Source organism: Tenrec ecaudatus, chromosome 14 (assembly GCF_050624435.1).
Source record: "Tenrec ecaudatus isolate mTenEca1 chromosome 14, mTenEca1.hap1, whole genome shotgun sequence".
NCBI classification, from domain to species: domain Eukaryota; kingdom Metazoa; phylum Chordata; class Mammalia; order Afrosoricida; family Tenrecidae; genus Tenrec; species Tenrec ecaudatus.
Window position 1 is genome coordinate 10,426,072 of NC_134543.1, and position 17,801 is coordinate 10,443,872.

General features: G+C 47.6%; 1 protein-coding gene across 3 annotated transcripts in view; it reads right to left on the reverse strand.

The window, feature by feature from the left end:
* UNC79 (unc-79 subunit of NALCN channel complex) overlaps positions 1–17,801 on the reverse strand; it is a 234,320-nt gene that overhangs the window by 34,466 nt on the left and 182,053 nt on the right. For all 3 annotated transcript variants that reach the window (XM_075531033.1, XM_075531032.1, XM_075531034.1), the window contains 2 exons: positions 14,724–14,834; positions 5,149–5,253 (listed from right to left, as the gene is read on the reverse strand). In XM_075531033.1, the coding sequence (XP_075387148.1) occupies positions 5,149–5,253; positions 14,724–14,834 (216 nt within the window). The remainder of the gene's footprint in view (positions 1–5,148; positions 5,254–14,723; positions 14,835–17,801) is intronic.

Consider the following 17,801-nt stretch of genomic DNA (forward strand, 5'->3'; position numbering starts at 1 on the left):
ACGAGCTCATCAAAGAAGTTAATAGAATACCATGGCTCCCACTGGGGTGAAAACAAATGAAGGCAAACCTAGTGTCTGAGCCACGGACTCGCTGCTCACAACAGGACTGGTGCCATTCACCACAGATCGCCTGGAGAGTTTTTCTTTCCGGATGTTTGCTTTCCTGTCCCGAGTTGCCTTTTCAGTGAAGCACATCCACCTCCACACCTCCACCGCTGTCAGATGGCACTTACTGACGTCTGTGAAGGAGGTCAGTATCTTCCTCCGACACACACCTGTCCATACCATACGCCTTCTCTCCCGGGTGCCAGGAGCTGAAATACCCTTCCGTGAAGAGAACAGCTTCCACGGTCCTCCAGGCTACACTCCTGGGCCTCAGAGAAGCTACCAGAGCCCAGGTTATAACTCCTCATCTACTGGGGATGACCTAGAAGACCAAGGTGATCAAGGACAAGAAAGGACCCAGAGCATGCTGCAGGAAGACGCACTCCTGTTGAGAGCAAGCATAAGGTGCTTCTTCTCACCCCAGGGGGGTGGGGGGGCCCCCCACACAGGACGTCTCTCCATGCGCAACAGCAGCAGTTCTCAACCTGCGGGTCCAACGACCCTTTCACAGGGTCGCCCGATTCATCACAGTAGCAAAATGACAGCGATGAAGTAGCAACGAAAATAGTCTTATGGTTGGGGAGTCACCACCACATGAGGAACTGTATGAAAGGGTCACGGCCTTAGGAAGGCTGAGAACTCCTTCTCTACGGGGAACTCCTGCTGCTTTGTAAGGTCTGTGCCCGTTCACTTCTCTCAGTCGTGTGAAGGGCCTCCTCCGAGGGCCTTTCTACAGCAGTGGGCTCGATGGCTCCTACTTTTTGAACTTGTGTGAACTTGGCTGTTTGCCCAACTGGAGAAGGCACAAACATTCACAGAGGGATCCATCCTGGGCAGGATCACAAGATACCCCCCAAATGAATCTTTCCAACCAAGATAACTTCACAACGTGTTTTTTGTTTTAAGTATGTCACTCGATTCCATGACAAATAGATATTTGCCCTAAAAAAAGGGGGGGGGTGAGGCATTTAAAATCACATAAAACACATTCAGAAGTATCTACTCTGGCCTTTTTTTTCTTCCTAAAGCTAATTTGTTTTTGTTATTTATTCACCTAACTGCAATAATCACTGTTTTCCTGGTTTCCCTGAGCCCTGGGTAATTTAAACTGTCAGTGTTCTCATGCTGACTTGTGACAAGTGCTTATTATGGTTGACTAATGTACTTCATAGAAAACCTGCCCCCAGCTGCAGCTCCAGCGTGGGGTGCTAGACCCCAAGAATATCAGCTACGTGGATCTGCTCTGCTCTCGAGGCACTGGGCAATTAAGGGGGACACTCCCTGGTACCCAGAGGGAAACACCAGCAGGACCCTGGGACCTAGTGTGCTTCCTGGTGGCACGACCCCAACTAAACCATGATCAGAAGCAAGAGACCCCAAGATGCATCAACCTGCTACACTACATCTCGCCAGGGCTGCTTCTCTGAGCCCACATCCCCTGCCCTCTCCTCCAAACCAGCGTCGATTCCATGCAGCGTGAAGGTCCAGGTCAAAGGTGCTTGTCCTCAAAGGTAGCGCTGCTGCTCGTGGGAGAGTGAGTCGGGGGATCAAAAGGCCCAGGGCATCCCCTGGGAGAATGTTAAACACTGTCTCTTCCATGAGCACAGGTCTTGTTCTTGGGACCGTGGGAGCCCTTTCATTCTGACTTCCTCCTGCCTGCCGTCCATGGCTGCGCGTCCCTGTCACGCTCGCTCTCAGAGAGCTTCCATACACACCCTGGGAAGCTCTTCTAAGGCGACGCAAGCTTCACCGACAACGCGCCAACCTCTTACTAAATCTTCAATCTGAGAAAACGAAATTCTAGCCCCAGTGATTTGTAGGAGACCGTGTGGGGTGGAGGCAGGAGGGGGAGGAAGGGGACACGTCAGTGGTGTGATTAAATAGTAAATAACAGGTGTTGTCCCGCCTCCGCCCTACTGAGTAAACTCTTGTCCTTCTGCACGTTCAAGGCCCACACATCCTCTAGTACATAAGCACGTCTTTACTTAGTACACTCCTCTCCTACTGTACACACTCTACCGGAGTGGGGTTTGTATGTTTATCAGTCAACTTCTCTGACCAGGCTGCAAACTCTTGGAGGCAAAGGGCCATGGTTTTGCCAGTTCCACTTCCCCAGCCCTCTGCACCACCCCTGGGCTTGGTCAGGAACTGCAATGGCTTCATGAGCTCCCTCCATCTCCCAGACTGAGTTAGCTACCTCCACCTGCTCAGGGCGGTACAGACAGCACAGGCTTTGACAGTTGTCCTTACACACCATCAGGACAGGGCCCATGCCCTTAGCATCTCGATAGACCCCAGACTTAGCCCAAGACCAATGCTCAAGAAATCCTTGCAGGGCTTGAAATGGTGCATAGGCGCTACAAGGTTGCTGTACATTTGTGACAAGGGAGGCAATTGGTAGAAAGTAGGATTATAGTAACATCTCCTCTGGGTCTCCTTAGGTCGAAAGATTAGAAGGGTGGAGAGAGATGGAGGCAGTGAGTGCGAGAAAAAAAAAACTCAGGAAAAACTGTTGGGCGAATCTGGACAAGTGGCACAAACAGCCCGATTAGGCTGCGATTCACGCTGAATACCGTAGGCTCTGGGTGCTAAGTCCCACTAGCAGATGCCGACTCAATCACTTACCCCAGCTGGGTGGCGGGGTCAGCCCCCTTAGGAGACCCACTGGACCTCCCTTCCTCTCAGCCACAGTCCAGAAGCAATGCCTCGTTATGGGCATTAAGTGAAGTGAATAGCTAAGTCAGCCTAGTGCCTGGCACATAGTAGATGCTCAGTTGATGCTCCCTTTACCTTCATCTCCCTGACTGGCACCCAAGTCACCCAAGACATCTGCTCCTTTCACTTAACCACAGCCACAGATGTAAGGCCTCCGAGCTGGGCCTTACTGTTCATCGGGGAGACCGGAAGAAGCTGTGACTCTGTTTACAAGGCTAGTCTGGCTGGTGCGCTCTCCCTGTTGGAGTTCCCAGCTCCCATCTCTAGATCCAGCCTCAACCCTGGGCTGGGTCCCAGGCGACCTAGCCCACTGCTGACTCCTCCGGCATTGTGAGCTTGCTTCGTCTCCACTCCGCCTTCAACCAATCATCATCCTGAAGTCCATTCTCTGTGGAGCTCCAGGCAAGGGCATCTGCCAGCACCCACTGCCCTTGTGACCCAGCTCAAACACCACAGCTTTCTCCCTCGCCTCTGGTGCCCCCTGTCCGCCCCGCCCCGCCGTCTCTCTCCTGTTCTCTCTCATGTAACTCACATAATAGCCCACCTCAGGTTATCCAAATCTGCTCACTCGCCTACGATGCTGAGCTAAGGATGCTGAGGCGGGAGAGCTTCAGTTCTCTGGAAGCAGCCCACGACCAATGACATCTTTGCAATTCTAGCCCCCAGGTCTCAAGCTCCCATGAATACTAATTCTCTGTCTCTCTCTCTCTCTCTCTCTCTCTCTCTCTCTCTCACACACACACACACACACCTAGCCCCCAGGCCTCGAGCTCCCATGGGTACTAATTCTCTGTCTCTGTCACACACACACACACACACACACACACACACACACACACACCTAGCCCCCAGGCCTCGAGCTCCCATGGGTACTAATTCTCTGTCTCTGTCACACACACACACACACACACACACACACACACACACACACACCTAGCCCCCAGGCCTCGAGCTCCCATGGGTACTAATTCTCTGTCTCTGTCACACACACACACACACACACACACACACACACACACACACACCCCTAGCCCCCAGGCCTCGAGCTCCCATGGGTACTAATTCTCTGTCTCTGTCACACACACACACACACACACACACACACACACACACACACACCCCTAGCCCCCAGGCCTCGAGCTCCCATGGGTACTAATTCTCTGTCTCTGTCACACACACACACACACACACACTCCTAGCCCCCAGGCCTCGAGCTCCCATGGGTACTAATTCTCTGTCTCTGTCACACACACACACACACACACACACACACACACACACACACACCCCTAGCCCCCAGGCCTCGAGCTCCCATGGGTACTAATTCTCTGTCTCTGTCACACACACACACACACACACACACACACACCCCTAGCCCCCAGGCCTCGAGCTCCCATGGGTACTAATTCTCTGTCTCTGTCACACACACACACACACACACACACACACACCCCTAGCCCCCAGGCCTCGAGCTCCCATGGGTACTAATTCTCTGTCTCTGTCACACACACACACACACACACACACACACCCCTAGCCCCCAGGCCTTGAGCTCCCATGGGTACTAATTCTCTGTCTCTGTCACACACACACACACACACACACACACACACACACACACACACACACCCCTAGCCCCCAGGCCTCGAGCTCCCATGGGTACTAATTCTCTGTCTCTGTCACACACACACACACACACACACACACACACACACCCCTAGCCCCCAGGCCTCGAGCTCCCATGGGTACTAATTCTCTGTCTCTGTCACACACACACACACACACACACACACCCCTAGCCCCCAGGCCTCGAGCTCCCATGGGTACTAATTCTCTGTCTCTGTCACACACACACACACACACACACACCCCGACTGGGCGCAATACAGCTGGCCTTTTGTCTGTCTGGGCTGGCGACCCTTTCCTTCTCTTCTGCTTCACCGAGATTTGACAGCCCACATCTGCTCACCCCACACTGAGGCCTTATTGCAGCCTTGACCCTGCCCCCAACTCCATATCTGCCCCCATATCAATCCAGCCCCACTAGTGTGAGGGGGCTGGTCGACCCACATACTGCATTGCGTATCTTTTAAAGACAGCCGGGAGGCTTCCTTCTTCTCCTTGTCCATCACAGAGTTAGGTCCCAAGAAGGAACAACCATAAATACAACTTTTCGGTTGGGCCAAGGGAAATGCCAGTGCGTTGTACTCATTAGCTCATGGCTCATAAGATAGTTCCTACCTTGGAGCTGAGACGGCTGGATGTATCCGTCTGCCCCCACCCCAAGGGGAGCCCCTGGGAGGGCTGAGAAGTGAGCGTGAAGCCTACCTGCACGAGCAGAAGGAGGTTGGTGTCTGGTAACGGAGACTTGAGCTTCAGGGCCTGCAGAAGTTCTAGCACGACACTCCGAGACAAGTAGGATTTATCCCGCTCCTGAAGAAAAAGAGAACACACGACGGCCAGTGGTCAGCACTTCAGTTAGGCTGGAGCGATGTCCAGAGGGCCCCCAAGAGCCCCAAGTCAGAAATCCACACCGAGACGTCAGAATAGACAGCAAGCTGTCCAAAAGACAGAAAACTGAAACTAGATCAACATTAAAAAGCATCGAGTGTGTGTGTGTGTGTGTGTGTGTGTGTGTGTGTGTGTGTGTGTGTGTTCGGAGACAGGGAGAACACCCATGGCTTAATGGGTAAGGCAAGCTGAGGCCGTGGTTAATTACAAGTTGATGTAGACGCATGGTGACCCCATGTGTGTAGGGCAGAACAGCACTCCTTGGATGGTCAAGGCTCGTGACCCTTCGGAAGGAAGCAGATGGCCAGGCTCTACTTCCTTGGTACCTCTGGGTGGGGTCCAACCAGCAACTTTCCAGTTAGCGGTCTAGCGATCAACCACGTGCACCGCCCAGCAACATCGAAATGGGGGCCCTCTGATGAGCTGCACTTATGGCTCAGCCTCCTAATAAGAGGAACGTGTTCGGTGACTGGTGGGGAGTTTGTTTGGGGGATTTTGAGCTCTTAAATATTAAAACCACAAGAGGTGCTTCTTACTCTCGTGGTGTCCCAGAAACTGCCCACATTAAACAAATGGAAAAGTATTGCTGTGAACACAACATGGTTTTAGAGCAGTGGGTCTCAACCTTCCCAATGCCGTGACCCTTTCACACTGTTCCTCATGTGGTGGTGACACCCCAACCATAACATTATTTTCGTTGCTACTTCATCGCTGCCATTTTGTTACTGTGATGAATCGGGCGACCCCTGTGAAAGGGTCATTCACGCCCCAAAGGGGTCCTGACCCACAGGTTGAGAACTGCTGGTTTAGCGGGTAATAGGAGTAGCTGTTTAAAGACCTGGCAGAGTAGGTTCCACATCGGGCTGCTAACTACAGGATCAGCAGTTCAAAACCACCGGCCGGTCTGAGGGAGAACTACCCGGCTTCCTACTCCTGGCAGGAGTTACACTCAAGGAGACCCACAGGGGTGGTTCGACTCTGTCCTGCAGGGTCCCTGTGAGCCTGCCAATGGCAGTGAGATCGTTTTGGTTTTGGTTTTTATTAGGGCATCCTCTCAAGCAGACTCACTTTGTAGATGGACTGTCTCAGCCATGCAGAGAAACAGGGAGATTGGAATCTATTCTGACCCAACCACCCTCTTTGTCACTTGTCACAGTTTGTCTTATTGGCTTCGCTCTTTGCACCACAAATAAACAGCTTCTCTCCCTTTCCTGAAAGTAGCCATGGCTTTAAACCCGATGCTTATGATTTCATGAACGTTTCTATCCTTTTACCCCTTCTGGGTACCTCCATTATAGGGCATATTGTTTTAACCAGGTTTCAAACTTCCTGAAAATGATACACCTTGTGCACTCCTTTCCTCGATGTGTGATTTTTCCCTACACTGTCTTTGCAGAATTGATCCCCATGGAGACAGGTAGCTCTAGTTCTCTCATCAACACTGTTGAATAATATTTCATTGTGAAATAGATCTCAACCTCTTGCTCTGTTCGCCCCTATGGACAGGATGTTAGAATGGTTTCCATTTTGTAAGCCTTTCGTTTGTTGATAAGCCTTCTTTTTATGGTGAAGCACTGCCTACTCTCGGAGAAGCATGTGAAATCGACATAGACAGTTAGATGGATGAATGGAAATTGAACACTCATGCCATCACCACCAAGGCAAGCACCTTCCGAAACGCCTGTGTGTCCTTTCCTGATGGGACTCCGTAACGGAGTCCCTGTGGGTCTGTTTCCTTTGTCTTGTCTCTCTGTTCATGCTTGTTCACAGTGTCTTGTCCCCTTGATGTGTCTAGTCCTTTGATTGGGGGCTGGAGGGCATGTTGGGAAATGCCTTCTAGAAATCAATCGGAGCTTGGAATGTTATCTGCCTTCAAAGAGCTTTCTGGGTTTTGCTTCCAGAGGTCTGAGGGCACTGAAGGGTCTTACTTTGTTTTCTCCACGTGACTTGACGCTGAGCTGTGTCCATGTGAGATCACATTAACTTCTGGGTGATCTTTACTTTGTGATGTGCCTGAGCCACGCCATGGGTGGAAACTGGCCATTGAATAAGAAAGGCTGAAGAAGAATCGATGCATTGACTTTGTGGTGCTAGAGAAGAACATTCCAAGTACCATGGACTTCTAAAAGGACAAACCGATATGTCTTGGAAGAAGACCAGCCAGAGTGCTCCCTTAGAGGTAAAGGTGGTGAGACTCTCTTACACACTTTGGACATGTTGTCAGAAGTGACCAGTGCCTGGAAGAGGACACCATGCTTGCTAACGAAGAGTGGCAGGGGAAAAAAAGAGGAAGGCCCTTGAGGTGATGGGTTGACCCAGTGGCTTTTTTTGTGGGCTCATGCACAGGAGTAGCTGTGAGGACAGCAAAGGACACAGGGCCACTGCGGGTGGGAACCAGCTCGGTGGCATTATCAGCAGCAACAACTCTTACTGAGCTCTCTTACATAAGTTCCAAAAACAAGTCCGAAGATGTTCTTGTAATCATGTCATCTATAAAAACGGAGAGTTTCATTCATCCTTTCTGATCTTTGTATCAGAAACCCTAGTGGCATGGTGGTTTGGTGCTAGGCTGCCAACGGAAAGGTTCAGTGGCTTGAACCCACCAGCCATTGCCAGGAGGAAGATGTGGGAGTCTGCTTCCAAAGAGACTCCAGCTCCAGAGCCCGAGAAGCGGTCCCACGGGGTCGCTATGAGTCGGAATCAAGTCAGTGGCAAGCAGTTCATCCTGGGTCCTTTTTCCTAAAGCTCCAGTACCCGGGTAAAGTGACAGTGATCATGGACATCCTTGACTTAGCCATGATTTCAAAGGGACAGCTGCTGGCATCTCACCATTAAATGCTAAACGTTTGGGGTGGATGCCTTTTACCAGGCTAAAGAAATTCCCTGCAATACCTTACTGGATTAGAAAGTAATCATAAATGGGTGGTGAATTACATAGAATACTTTTCCTGTATCTATTTAAATAAGGATATAAGGGTTTCTTTTTTTATTCTGGTAAGATAGTGACATTAACAGATATTCTAATATTTAAAACAACTCTTAATATTTTAGAAAATACCAATTGTATCTGATGCGTTATTTATGATGCACAAATTTAATATTATTCATTTGGACATTTTGCATCTATGAAATACAATTGACCTATAATTTTCCTTTCCTCTCTTGCCTTTCAAGATTCTTTGTACGCCTGTTGGATCTAATTTGCTTATTCTATTGCTGAAATGTTCTAAAGGCGTCTGAAGTTTCCATCTGCGTATTACAGGAATGATATGTCATAGCTGCTAATCCTATGAATACACAAATCTATCCACTGCTGGACCAGACAGCTTAAAACCTCCCTTGAGATTGCGACCATGTCGATGTGTCTTTGTCATTTTGTTCATTTGTGTGTGTGCAGTTGGGTAAACTCGGTGGCAGTGGGGATACAAAGTTTGAAAGAAACTATGTTACCAGACATATCCCTCAACAGTCTAAGAACTGCCAGATTTCCCAAGGGAGTTGTTTCCGGTGATTCTCGGCTTTTTTTTTAATGCACTTTCCTAAGATATCGTTGTAAGCCCCTCGTCTTTCAAACTTTCTGAATGTGTATGTGGTTTAGGTGCATTGCATAAATAACAAGGAGATGGATGTTTTTCCTAAATCCATGATGACAATTTCTGCCTTTTCAGTGGGGAGTCTAATTCGCTAATATTTATTGTGATTCCTGGAATAGCTCAGTATCTGACAATGTTTTGATTTTGTCCACAAGTTTAGATTCTCTGTGGCCAGTTCCTGGGGAGTGGCCAGCCTATTCCTTCGTAGTCCTGTCCTGTTCTTCGTCGGGGCGCTCTGCTGAGACCCATTCACTTTGGGTGGCCCTGCTGGCGTTTTCAATACCGGTGGCTTAGCTGTGAGTATCACAGTAACACCCCACAACATTCCACAGCAAGAGCCGCAATCCTGGGGATTTATTTCTATCGTCTTATTTGTGCTCATTCCAGCTCGTTCTAATGATTCTCTTTTGTCTTGACTTTTGTGTACTGATTTTCAGTCTACCTGTTTGAGACTTCTACATTCTCTTCCTGTTCTGTAGGGTCTGCACTTAAGTCCCTGGATGCACGGTCAAGACGTACTCATTTCCTCTGCTTTCCTTCTACAGTCGTGACCTTGTTTTACAAACACGTCAAATTGATCACTACTATTAATCCGACTTATCCTCTCAGTGATAACCTAGATTTCTATGTTTTGCCAATTTCTCTAAGACCATACTTTCATACATTTCACTCCTTCCTTATGAATTCAATAGTCGTCTTCCTATACTATATCTTTTTTTAAAAAATCATTTTATTGGGGGCTCATACAACTCTTATCACAATCCATCTATACATCCATTGTGTCAAGCACATTTGAACATTTGTTGCCATCATCATTTTCAAAACATTTTCTCTCTCCTTGAGCCCTTGGCATCAGCTTCTCATTTTTCCCCTCCCTCTCCCACCCTCCCTCACAAACTCTTGGTAATTTATATATTGTGATTTTTTTTCATGTCTTACACTGACCGATGTCTCCCTTCACCCACGTTTCTGTTGTCCATCCCTCTGGGAGGGGGTTATAGGTATACCATTATGATCACTTCCCCCTAATTGCCCTACCTTCCCCTTACCCTCCTGGTATGGCTACTCTCAATATTGATCCTGAGGGATTTATCTGTCCTGGATTCCCTGTGTTTCCAGGTCTTATCTGTACCAGTGCACATGCTCTGGTGTAGCCAGATTTGTAAGGTAAAATGGGGATCTTGATAATGGGGATGGGGTGGGGAGGAAGCATGAAAGAACTATAGGAAAGTTGCATGTTTCATAGGCACTATAATGCACCCTGATTAGCCTGTCTACTCCACCTATAGTATATCTTTTAAAAAACCCTATGGAGAGCACTATGGATTATTTGCTGGGCTGTTAACCAGAAGGTCAGCAGTTCAAATCCATGAGCAGCTCTCTGGTAGTTGAAGCTGTCTGCTCCCATCAAGATTTAATCTTTGAACCTCACATAGGGTTGCTATGAGCTGAAGCTGACCCAGTGACAATACATGTGGCTTTCTTGTGGTAATAGATCTTTAAGTAATAACCTATCAGGAACAAGTGTCCTTTCCTCCTAGGAGTATATTCATGAAGCGTTCACACTTAAAGGACAGTTTGTGGCTGCTAAAGAATTTCAGGTAGACAGTTAATATTTTTCCTTATAACTCTGAAGACATTTTACACGATGTTCTGGCTTCTGTTGTGCTGTTGAGGTTTTGTTGTCAGTCTGCAGTGTCTGTCCTCGTGGCTGCTCTTTGCACGTTTTGTTTTTGCTATCTCCCTTGAGAAGATACAGATTTCGGTTTCTTTTTAAGACTTTTAGGGGGTCACGGAGACTCACAAATCTGAGAATTAGTCATTTTCATCAATTCTGAAAATGAAAAAAATTCTACTCTTTCTTTTGCGATCCTTATCAGATTTATTCTCATTGTAGTCTTCATCTCTCTCGGCTGTATTCTAGACAGTTTCTTTAGATGTAATCTGCATTTCACCAAGTCTCTCTTTGGCTGTGTCCAATTTGCTACTTAACCTATCCCTTGAACTTTTTTTTTATCTCCCCATGGCTATTTTTGTTTCTAGGATTTCTACTTGTCCCAAACTTACTCGGCTCTTTGTTTTCAAATGACTAGAGCTAGTCTCACATTTTTGAGTCACTGTTGATATGCTTCTGTACAGTCATCTTTGTAGACTCTATTAGATTATTCTAATAATGGAACTCTCTAGGGGAATGATCTTGCTATTTCCTGACTCTGCTAATCTGCTTCACGGTGTATTGTTTCTGTATGTGCTTGATGACTTCAGATCACTTGCACTAGGGGAATGTTGTCGGGCCTAGGTCCAAGAGAGATCTCTCCACAGAGGTCAGAGGCTTGCTTTTGAGCTTGTCCTCCCAGACACGCGAAGGTCATTACTCACCACCAACACAGCTTTCTTTTGAGGTTGAAAGTTTCCAGAGCATGGAGGTGGAATCTAGCTCCAAAGCTTTTGAAGACAGGCCTGTGTCTACTAATCATCAAGGAAACCAAACATTTTTTTCTCCCTAGTTTACGAAGTGAGACAGACACTATTCTTCGTCACCTTCATACCATCCCCCCCCCCCAACCTCTCTTTTACCAAGCATATGACCATTCAGGGTTTCTGACATTATGCTGATGATAACTCACTTCCCACTCCCAATGGGAGCATTCTCAGCAGTTCAACTCTTTCTTCGGGTCTGGTCTTTAACGCTCAAGCCACCATGTCACCCAAACAAGCAGCTCTTCAGCCCCGGGCTGCTCCCCCATCTGACCCTCAGCTCACCACTCTGGTTCTCCCTTCCAGGCTTCGTTTTTATATCTTGCATTATTTTAAAATCATTTTATTGGGGGCTCATACAACGCATCACAATCCATCCATCCATCCATTGTGTCAAGCACATTTGTACATTTATTGCCATCATCATTCTCAAAACATTTGCTTTCTACTTCAGCCCTTGGTATCAGCTCATTTTTCCCCCTCACCTCCCCACTTCCCCCTCCCTCATGAACCCTTGATACTGTATAAATTATTATTATTTTGTCATATCTTACACTGTCCGATGTCTCCCTTCACCCACTTCTCTGTTGCCTATCCCCCAGGGAGGAGGTTATATGAAGATCCTTGTAATCAGTTTCCCCTTTCTATCCCACCTTCTCTCCACCCTCGGGTATCACCACTCTTACCAATGATCCTGAAGTGATCATCTGTCCTGGATTCCTTGTGTTTTCGATTCTTACCAGTACCAGTGTACATCCTGTGCTCTAACCAGATTTGTAAGGTAGAATTGGGATCATGGTAGTGGGCGGGGGGTGGGAGAAAGCATTTAGGAACTAGAGGAAAGTTGTATGTTTCATTGTTGCTACACTGCACCCTGACTGGCTTGTCTCTTCCCCACAACCCTTCTGTAAGGGAATGTTCAGTAACCTACAGATGGGCTTTGGCTCCCAATATGCACTCCCCCTCATTTACAATGATATAATTTTTTTGTTCTTTGATTCCTGATAACTGATTCCTTCAACACCTTGTGGTCACACAAGCTGGTGTGCTTCTTCCATGTGGGCTTTGTTGCTTCTGAGCTACATCAAGGCTGAGCATGATAGTGGGACAAGAGGAAAGTAAAAGGAAATAGAGGAAAGAACTAGGAGGCACAGAACATTTATAGAGGTCTAACTACAGGCATGTACATATGTAAATATATTTATATAGGATGATGGGGAAATAGATCTATGTGCATATGTTTATAGGTTTACTATTAAGGCAGAAGATGGACATTGGACCTCCACTCAAGTACTTACTCAATGCAAGACATTTTGTTCTATTAAATTGACATTCCATGATGCAAACCTTCCCTACACGATTGCTGAAGACAAATGTGTGCATAAGCAAATGTGGTGAAGAAAGCTGATGGTGCCCAGCTATCAAAAGATATAGCATCTGGGGTCATAAAGGATTGCAAATAAACAAGCGGCCATCTAGCCCAGAAGCAACAAATCCCACATGGAAGTAGCACACCAGCCTGTGTGACCACGAAGTGTCAAAGGAATGAGGTATCAGGCATCAAAGAATAAAAAAATCATATCATTGTGTGCCAACCTTCCCAATATGATCACTGAAGACAAATGTGTGCATAAGCAAACGTGGTGAAGAAAGCTGATGGTGCCCGGCTATCAAAAGATATAGCGTCTGGGGTCTTAAAGGCTTGAAGGTATACCTTGCATCTTTATTAAATTAGTTATCCATTTAAAACCATGTTTATTACATTTCAGCCAGCATTTCTGCTATCTGAAGTAGAACAGTTCTCAGGTTACCTTGCCTGCCTTGTGGCCAGAAGGGGGAAGTCACCAAAGCTCTTACTTTTTCAAATCTTTTCTTTGGATTCTATAAAGGAGGCAGCGCCATTAGATGACTCTTCTTTCTTACAGTTTCACACAATCTCTGAGGAAGGCTGGAACATGTGGATTGAAGCTTTCTTCAATAGTCATCTTGTGTTAGAGGAGTGAGGAAGGGAAGTGGGAAGCCACTAAAGTTATGATGGATTGGGAGGTGATATAATGAACGATGAATAATCAGAACTAGAAGTACTTGAATTGTGAATACTTTCAGTGTGCAATAGAGTAAGTGCAGACCAGCTGTGGTTTCTTTGCCTCCAAAAAATGTATAAACAAACATTAAGAAGATTAAGGGATTAAATTGACTTGTAAATATAGAACATATTTTCCCACTGTATTTGGCACAATCTCTTAGAGTTTTTTATTGCTGTTGCTGCTGTTTGCTTGTTTTTAATTTGAAAAAGAAAGGGTTAGTTTCTTAGGAAGGATTGATAAGGGTTAAAAAAATGTTAATGATCTTGGTAGTTAGAAGACAGACTGTCCCAGCTAGGGTAATCAATACGTAATAATCAGCAAGATCCAGGAAAAGTCTATCCTGGAGCACTGAACATGGCTGAACGGATGCAAGCTAATAAGAAAGTAGAAAAACGGTGTTTTCAGTAGAATGAAAGCCTTCTAGATTGAGACTTTTCTGAGGCAAATGAAGGATTTCTAGACGTGGACAACATGCACAAGAGAACATTGCGAACGTTTAACAGAGAACAACGGTTAAGAGCAACCCAGTTGGAAATCTAGAAGGTGGGAGGACAGTGTCTGCACATCGTTCTCTGGGGCAGCGACGCTAACTTGCCTCCTGCCTTCTGCTTTTCCAGAGGACAGTGTCTCCCAGCTCTGACCGAGCCACTGGGCAGGCTGCACTTCCCCACTTTCTCAGGCGAGGGGCGGGGGCTGACAAGATCGTGCAATAGGGAGACCATTATTAAGGCAAGATGACGGAAGATGTGATTACAATCTCAGAGGGCCAAGAGCCCAGAGGCGGGAGACAGACAGATGGCAAGAATTAAGGAACTCCCCACAGGCTTTCACAATTGAAGAACCATTATTTTTTCTACTTTGAGTAGAAAAATGATCGATGGTGGGTGGTGTGGGTGGGGGGTTGGGGAGGGAGTGTTGCCCACTAATCATGGCGTGGTGATCTTGAAAAGGCTCTGAAGTGGTCACGTCACCCATCATCTCCTTTCAGGTCGAAGACCTCAGCCCTTTGGAGCCCTCACCCACATGACCTTGGACGCTCAGAATGCACGCCTGTTGGCCATCACGTATGTTCTCATGGCTACAGAGTGTCTCTCTGATGAGATCCACCAGCCCTTAGTCGAATGGCTCCCTGTCCGGGCTTCGTGGACGCCATTCTCTGGCAGGGATCTGATCTGGCTTAGAGGGACTCTATTGGCCTTCCCAGTCTCCTGGGCCCCTCGCCGCACCCCCTCACCTTTGTGAAAGCTCGGTAGCACACGCCACACAGCTCCACCAGGTAGGCCAGCGTGAAGACGGCATTCTGAATCACGAAGCTGAGCAGTTTCGAAAACGGTTCCAACAAACTCTGAAATGAGAGCGGGGCCAAATGACAATCAGTCGCTGATTCCGCTGTGAAAGATGAATGAAGGAAGGGGCTAAAAGCCTGGTCAGACTTTCACCGAATGGGATCCTGCATTCATTCATTCATTAATTTTTGAGGACCGGTGGCCAGTGTTGTAACCCTGTGGGTTTAACGGAAGCAGAGCTGCATCTTCGTCAATGGGACAGCGAGCTGGAGTCCCTAGTTCTGTAGCCCGGGGTGGGAGGAGGACAGGGGGACAGGGCGCAGTCTGTTCTGCTGTATCATCATGTCATTTGCAAACCTACCTAACCTCAACCTACCCCATCGGTACAGCCACCCCCAAGAATCAAGACTGGGAGGTCTAAACCCATTTCTTAGGCCCTCAAAGCATCTCCAGGCCCATCAGATCCAGATCTTCCATATGCCATGGTGTTTCCATTGTGAGACAGGTAAAGGGTTTGTAGACATGGGACAACAGGAATAAGAGCATTTTGAATGTTGTCAAAGGAAAACAAACTCAATCTCAAACAGGCTGCCATCGGGTTGATTCCGACTCATAGGATTAGCTTACGTAGAACAATTCTCAAACTCCTCCTCAGGTGACTATGTCCAGGCGTGGTTGCCATCAGAATCCGTGTTAGCCCCTTGTGCTTCCTTAAGTCGTTTAAAAAGCACCTGCGATGTATCCGGCAGAAATAGATGCTTTCACGCAGTTTCTCTCATTGGAGTGTCTTACAGTCGTCCAAGGAAGACAGTGCGCTATGGTCGTTAAGGACACGGGCTCTAGAAGCTGGCACAGCTGCGCCCAAAGTCTTGCCTTTGAGATCTGGAGAAAGTTGTCCAGCCTCTCTGAGATTTCGTTTTCTCCTGTGTAAACTGAGGGCAAGAAGGGCTTCCATGCCATTCGAGGGGCTGGGGGACATAATGGCAGTCATGGGGGCAAAGTAATCGGCAAAAGGCTGTGCTCTGATAGTGTTTGCTACAACCTCCACGACTGAGCCTCTGAAACCGGTGTGTTCCTACACTGCAGGGAGGTGAGCAAGGAGGCCACTCGCAGAGCGGACAGCTGAAGACTGGCAGGCAAAGCTAAACGCCGAGACTTGTTCCCAGAGGTTGAACTGTTTTATGGAGAAGACAGAACTCTCAATTGGGCGCTGAAGACTCTGCATGGCCCATATCCCATGACTCCTCAAACTCTTTCGTCCTGATGGTCTGGATTACCAAAGGGATACCAGCTCCATGTGCAACTTGGGAAATGTAAGAGGATAAATCAGAAGCAATTACTTCTCAACATCTAAGTCTATACTCTTCCGAAGGCAGTGACCTAAATAATTTTTTAAATAATTAATTAAAGAAATAATTTTAAAAAAAAGATGAGGCTGGCTGCTCTGGTAAAGAGTTACAGTCTCAAGATCGTAAGGAGCGGTTCTACGCTGTGTTACACAAGGTCCATCCCAGGAGGAACCAGTGGGTTTAATACAGTTCCCAGGGAAGGGGCCGGTGGTGCGCTCACTGCTGGGGTGGGCCACGGCAACACAAATGTTGACTGCTCATTCCATCTCCGGACCTTTCCTGGGGCGCCATGGGGACATAGTGGATTATGAGTCGCACTGCTAGCTTCAAAGTCAGCTGTTTGAACCCATCAGCCGCTCTAAGGGAGAAAGATGAGGCTGGCTGCTCCTGTACTGATTCTCAGCCCCAGAAACTCGCCGAGGGCAGTCTGCCCTGTGCGGTGGAGGTGGAGTCACCATAGGCCCTCATGAACTCCGTGGCAGGGAGTTTGGTTTTTGGGTGAGCCCTTCCCTGAAGAAGTCAACAAGCTTGGCTGTACAGCACATCACAAAGGCGGTCTGGACAGTCTGAGGGGCTCGAATTGGGTTACTTTTCAACATTCTTTGAGGGAACAAAAGGAAGTGTGCAGGAAGAGGAGCAGGGCTTCAGGGTGGACAGAGTAAAGCTTCCTAAGGAACGTCCCAGGGGCCAGCCCATGCTTCTCTTAAAAAGGGAGCAAGTGCATTGTGGTGGGGATGGAAAATTCCTCAGGGCAAGGTTCCTGGACCTTTCCTCATGAATGCAGTGCTCGATTTTCTGGACAATTCCTCCTCATAATCCCTGTGCGTGTTCTGTGTCCACTAAGAAAATTTATCAAGATCACCCTTGGGGAACCGGCGCACAGTGGCCCTCATCTTCTGAGTTGGCCTCTCTGCCTCTAATGGAACAGGTCCAGCAGATCCCCTCAGAAACCACTATTTTGTCTGTACCTTTTTTTTGGGGGGTGTGTGGGGTAAGGCACCCAGAGGAGACGAAGGCAAGGTATGACCTTGTCTGCAGTACTTGTCTGCAGCCACCCACTGAGTCGTGCTTCAGAGAATTTTGTTTAGAATAAGTTCCTGTCTACATGAACTCTAGTAGCAGTACTACTGGAGTTGCCCTCACTCGGTGAAGTAAAAGTTACCCACAACTCCCCCTAGTGAAAATGTTTTGATGTATTTCTTTTTTTATGCACGCCACTTTCCTTAGTTGAAATCTGACACACACGCAATCTAGGTACACGTTTCCGCCATCGTCCCAAAGCAGAGCGTCCCAGTGAAACCTTTCCTATACCGAAAGGCAATTAGCAGGAATTTATATGGTAACTTTGAGCATTCCCAGACCCCAGAAATGACAACAACAAAAACAAATGAACAAGAGTGGCAATGCCTGGAGGGGGAGGGAACGTGGGATAGAAAGGGGGAACTGATTACAAAAATCTAAGTATAGCCTCCTCCCTAGGGGAGGGACAGCAGAGAAGAAGGTGGGGGGGGTTGGGAGATGTCAGACAGTGTAATATATGACAAAATAATAATAATTTATGAATGATGAAGGGTTCATGAGGGAGGGGGAGTGGGGAGGGAGGGGAAAATGAGCAGCAGATAGTAAGGGCTCAAGTAGAAGGTAAATGTTTTGAGAATGATGATGGCAACAAATGTA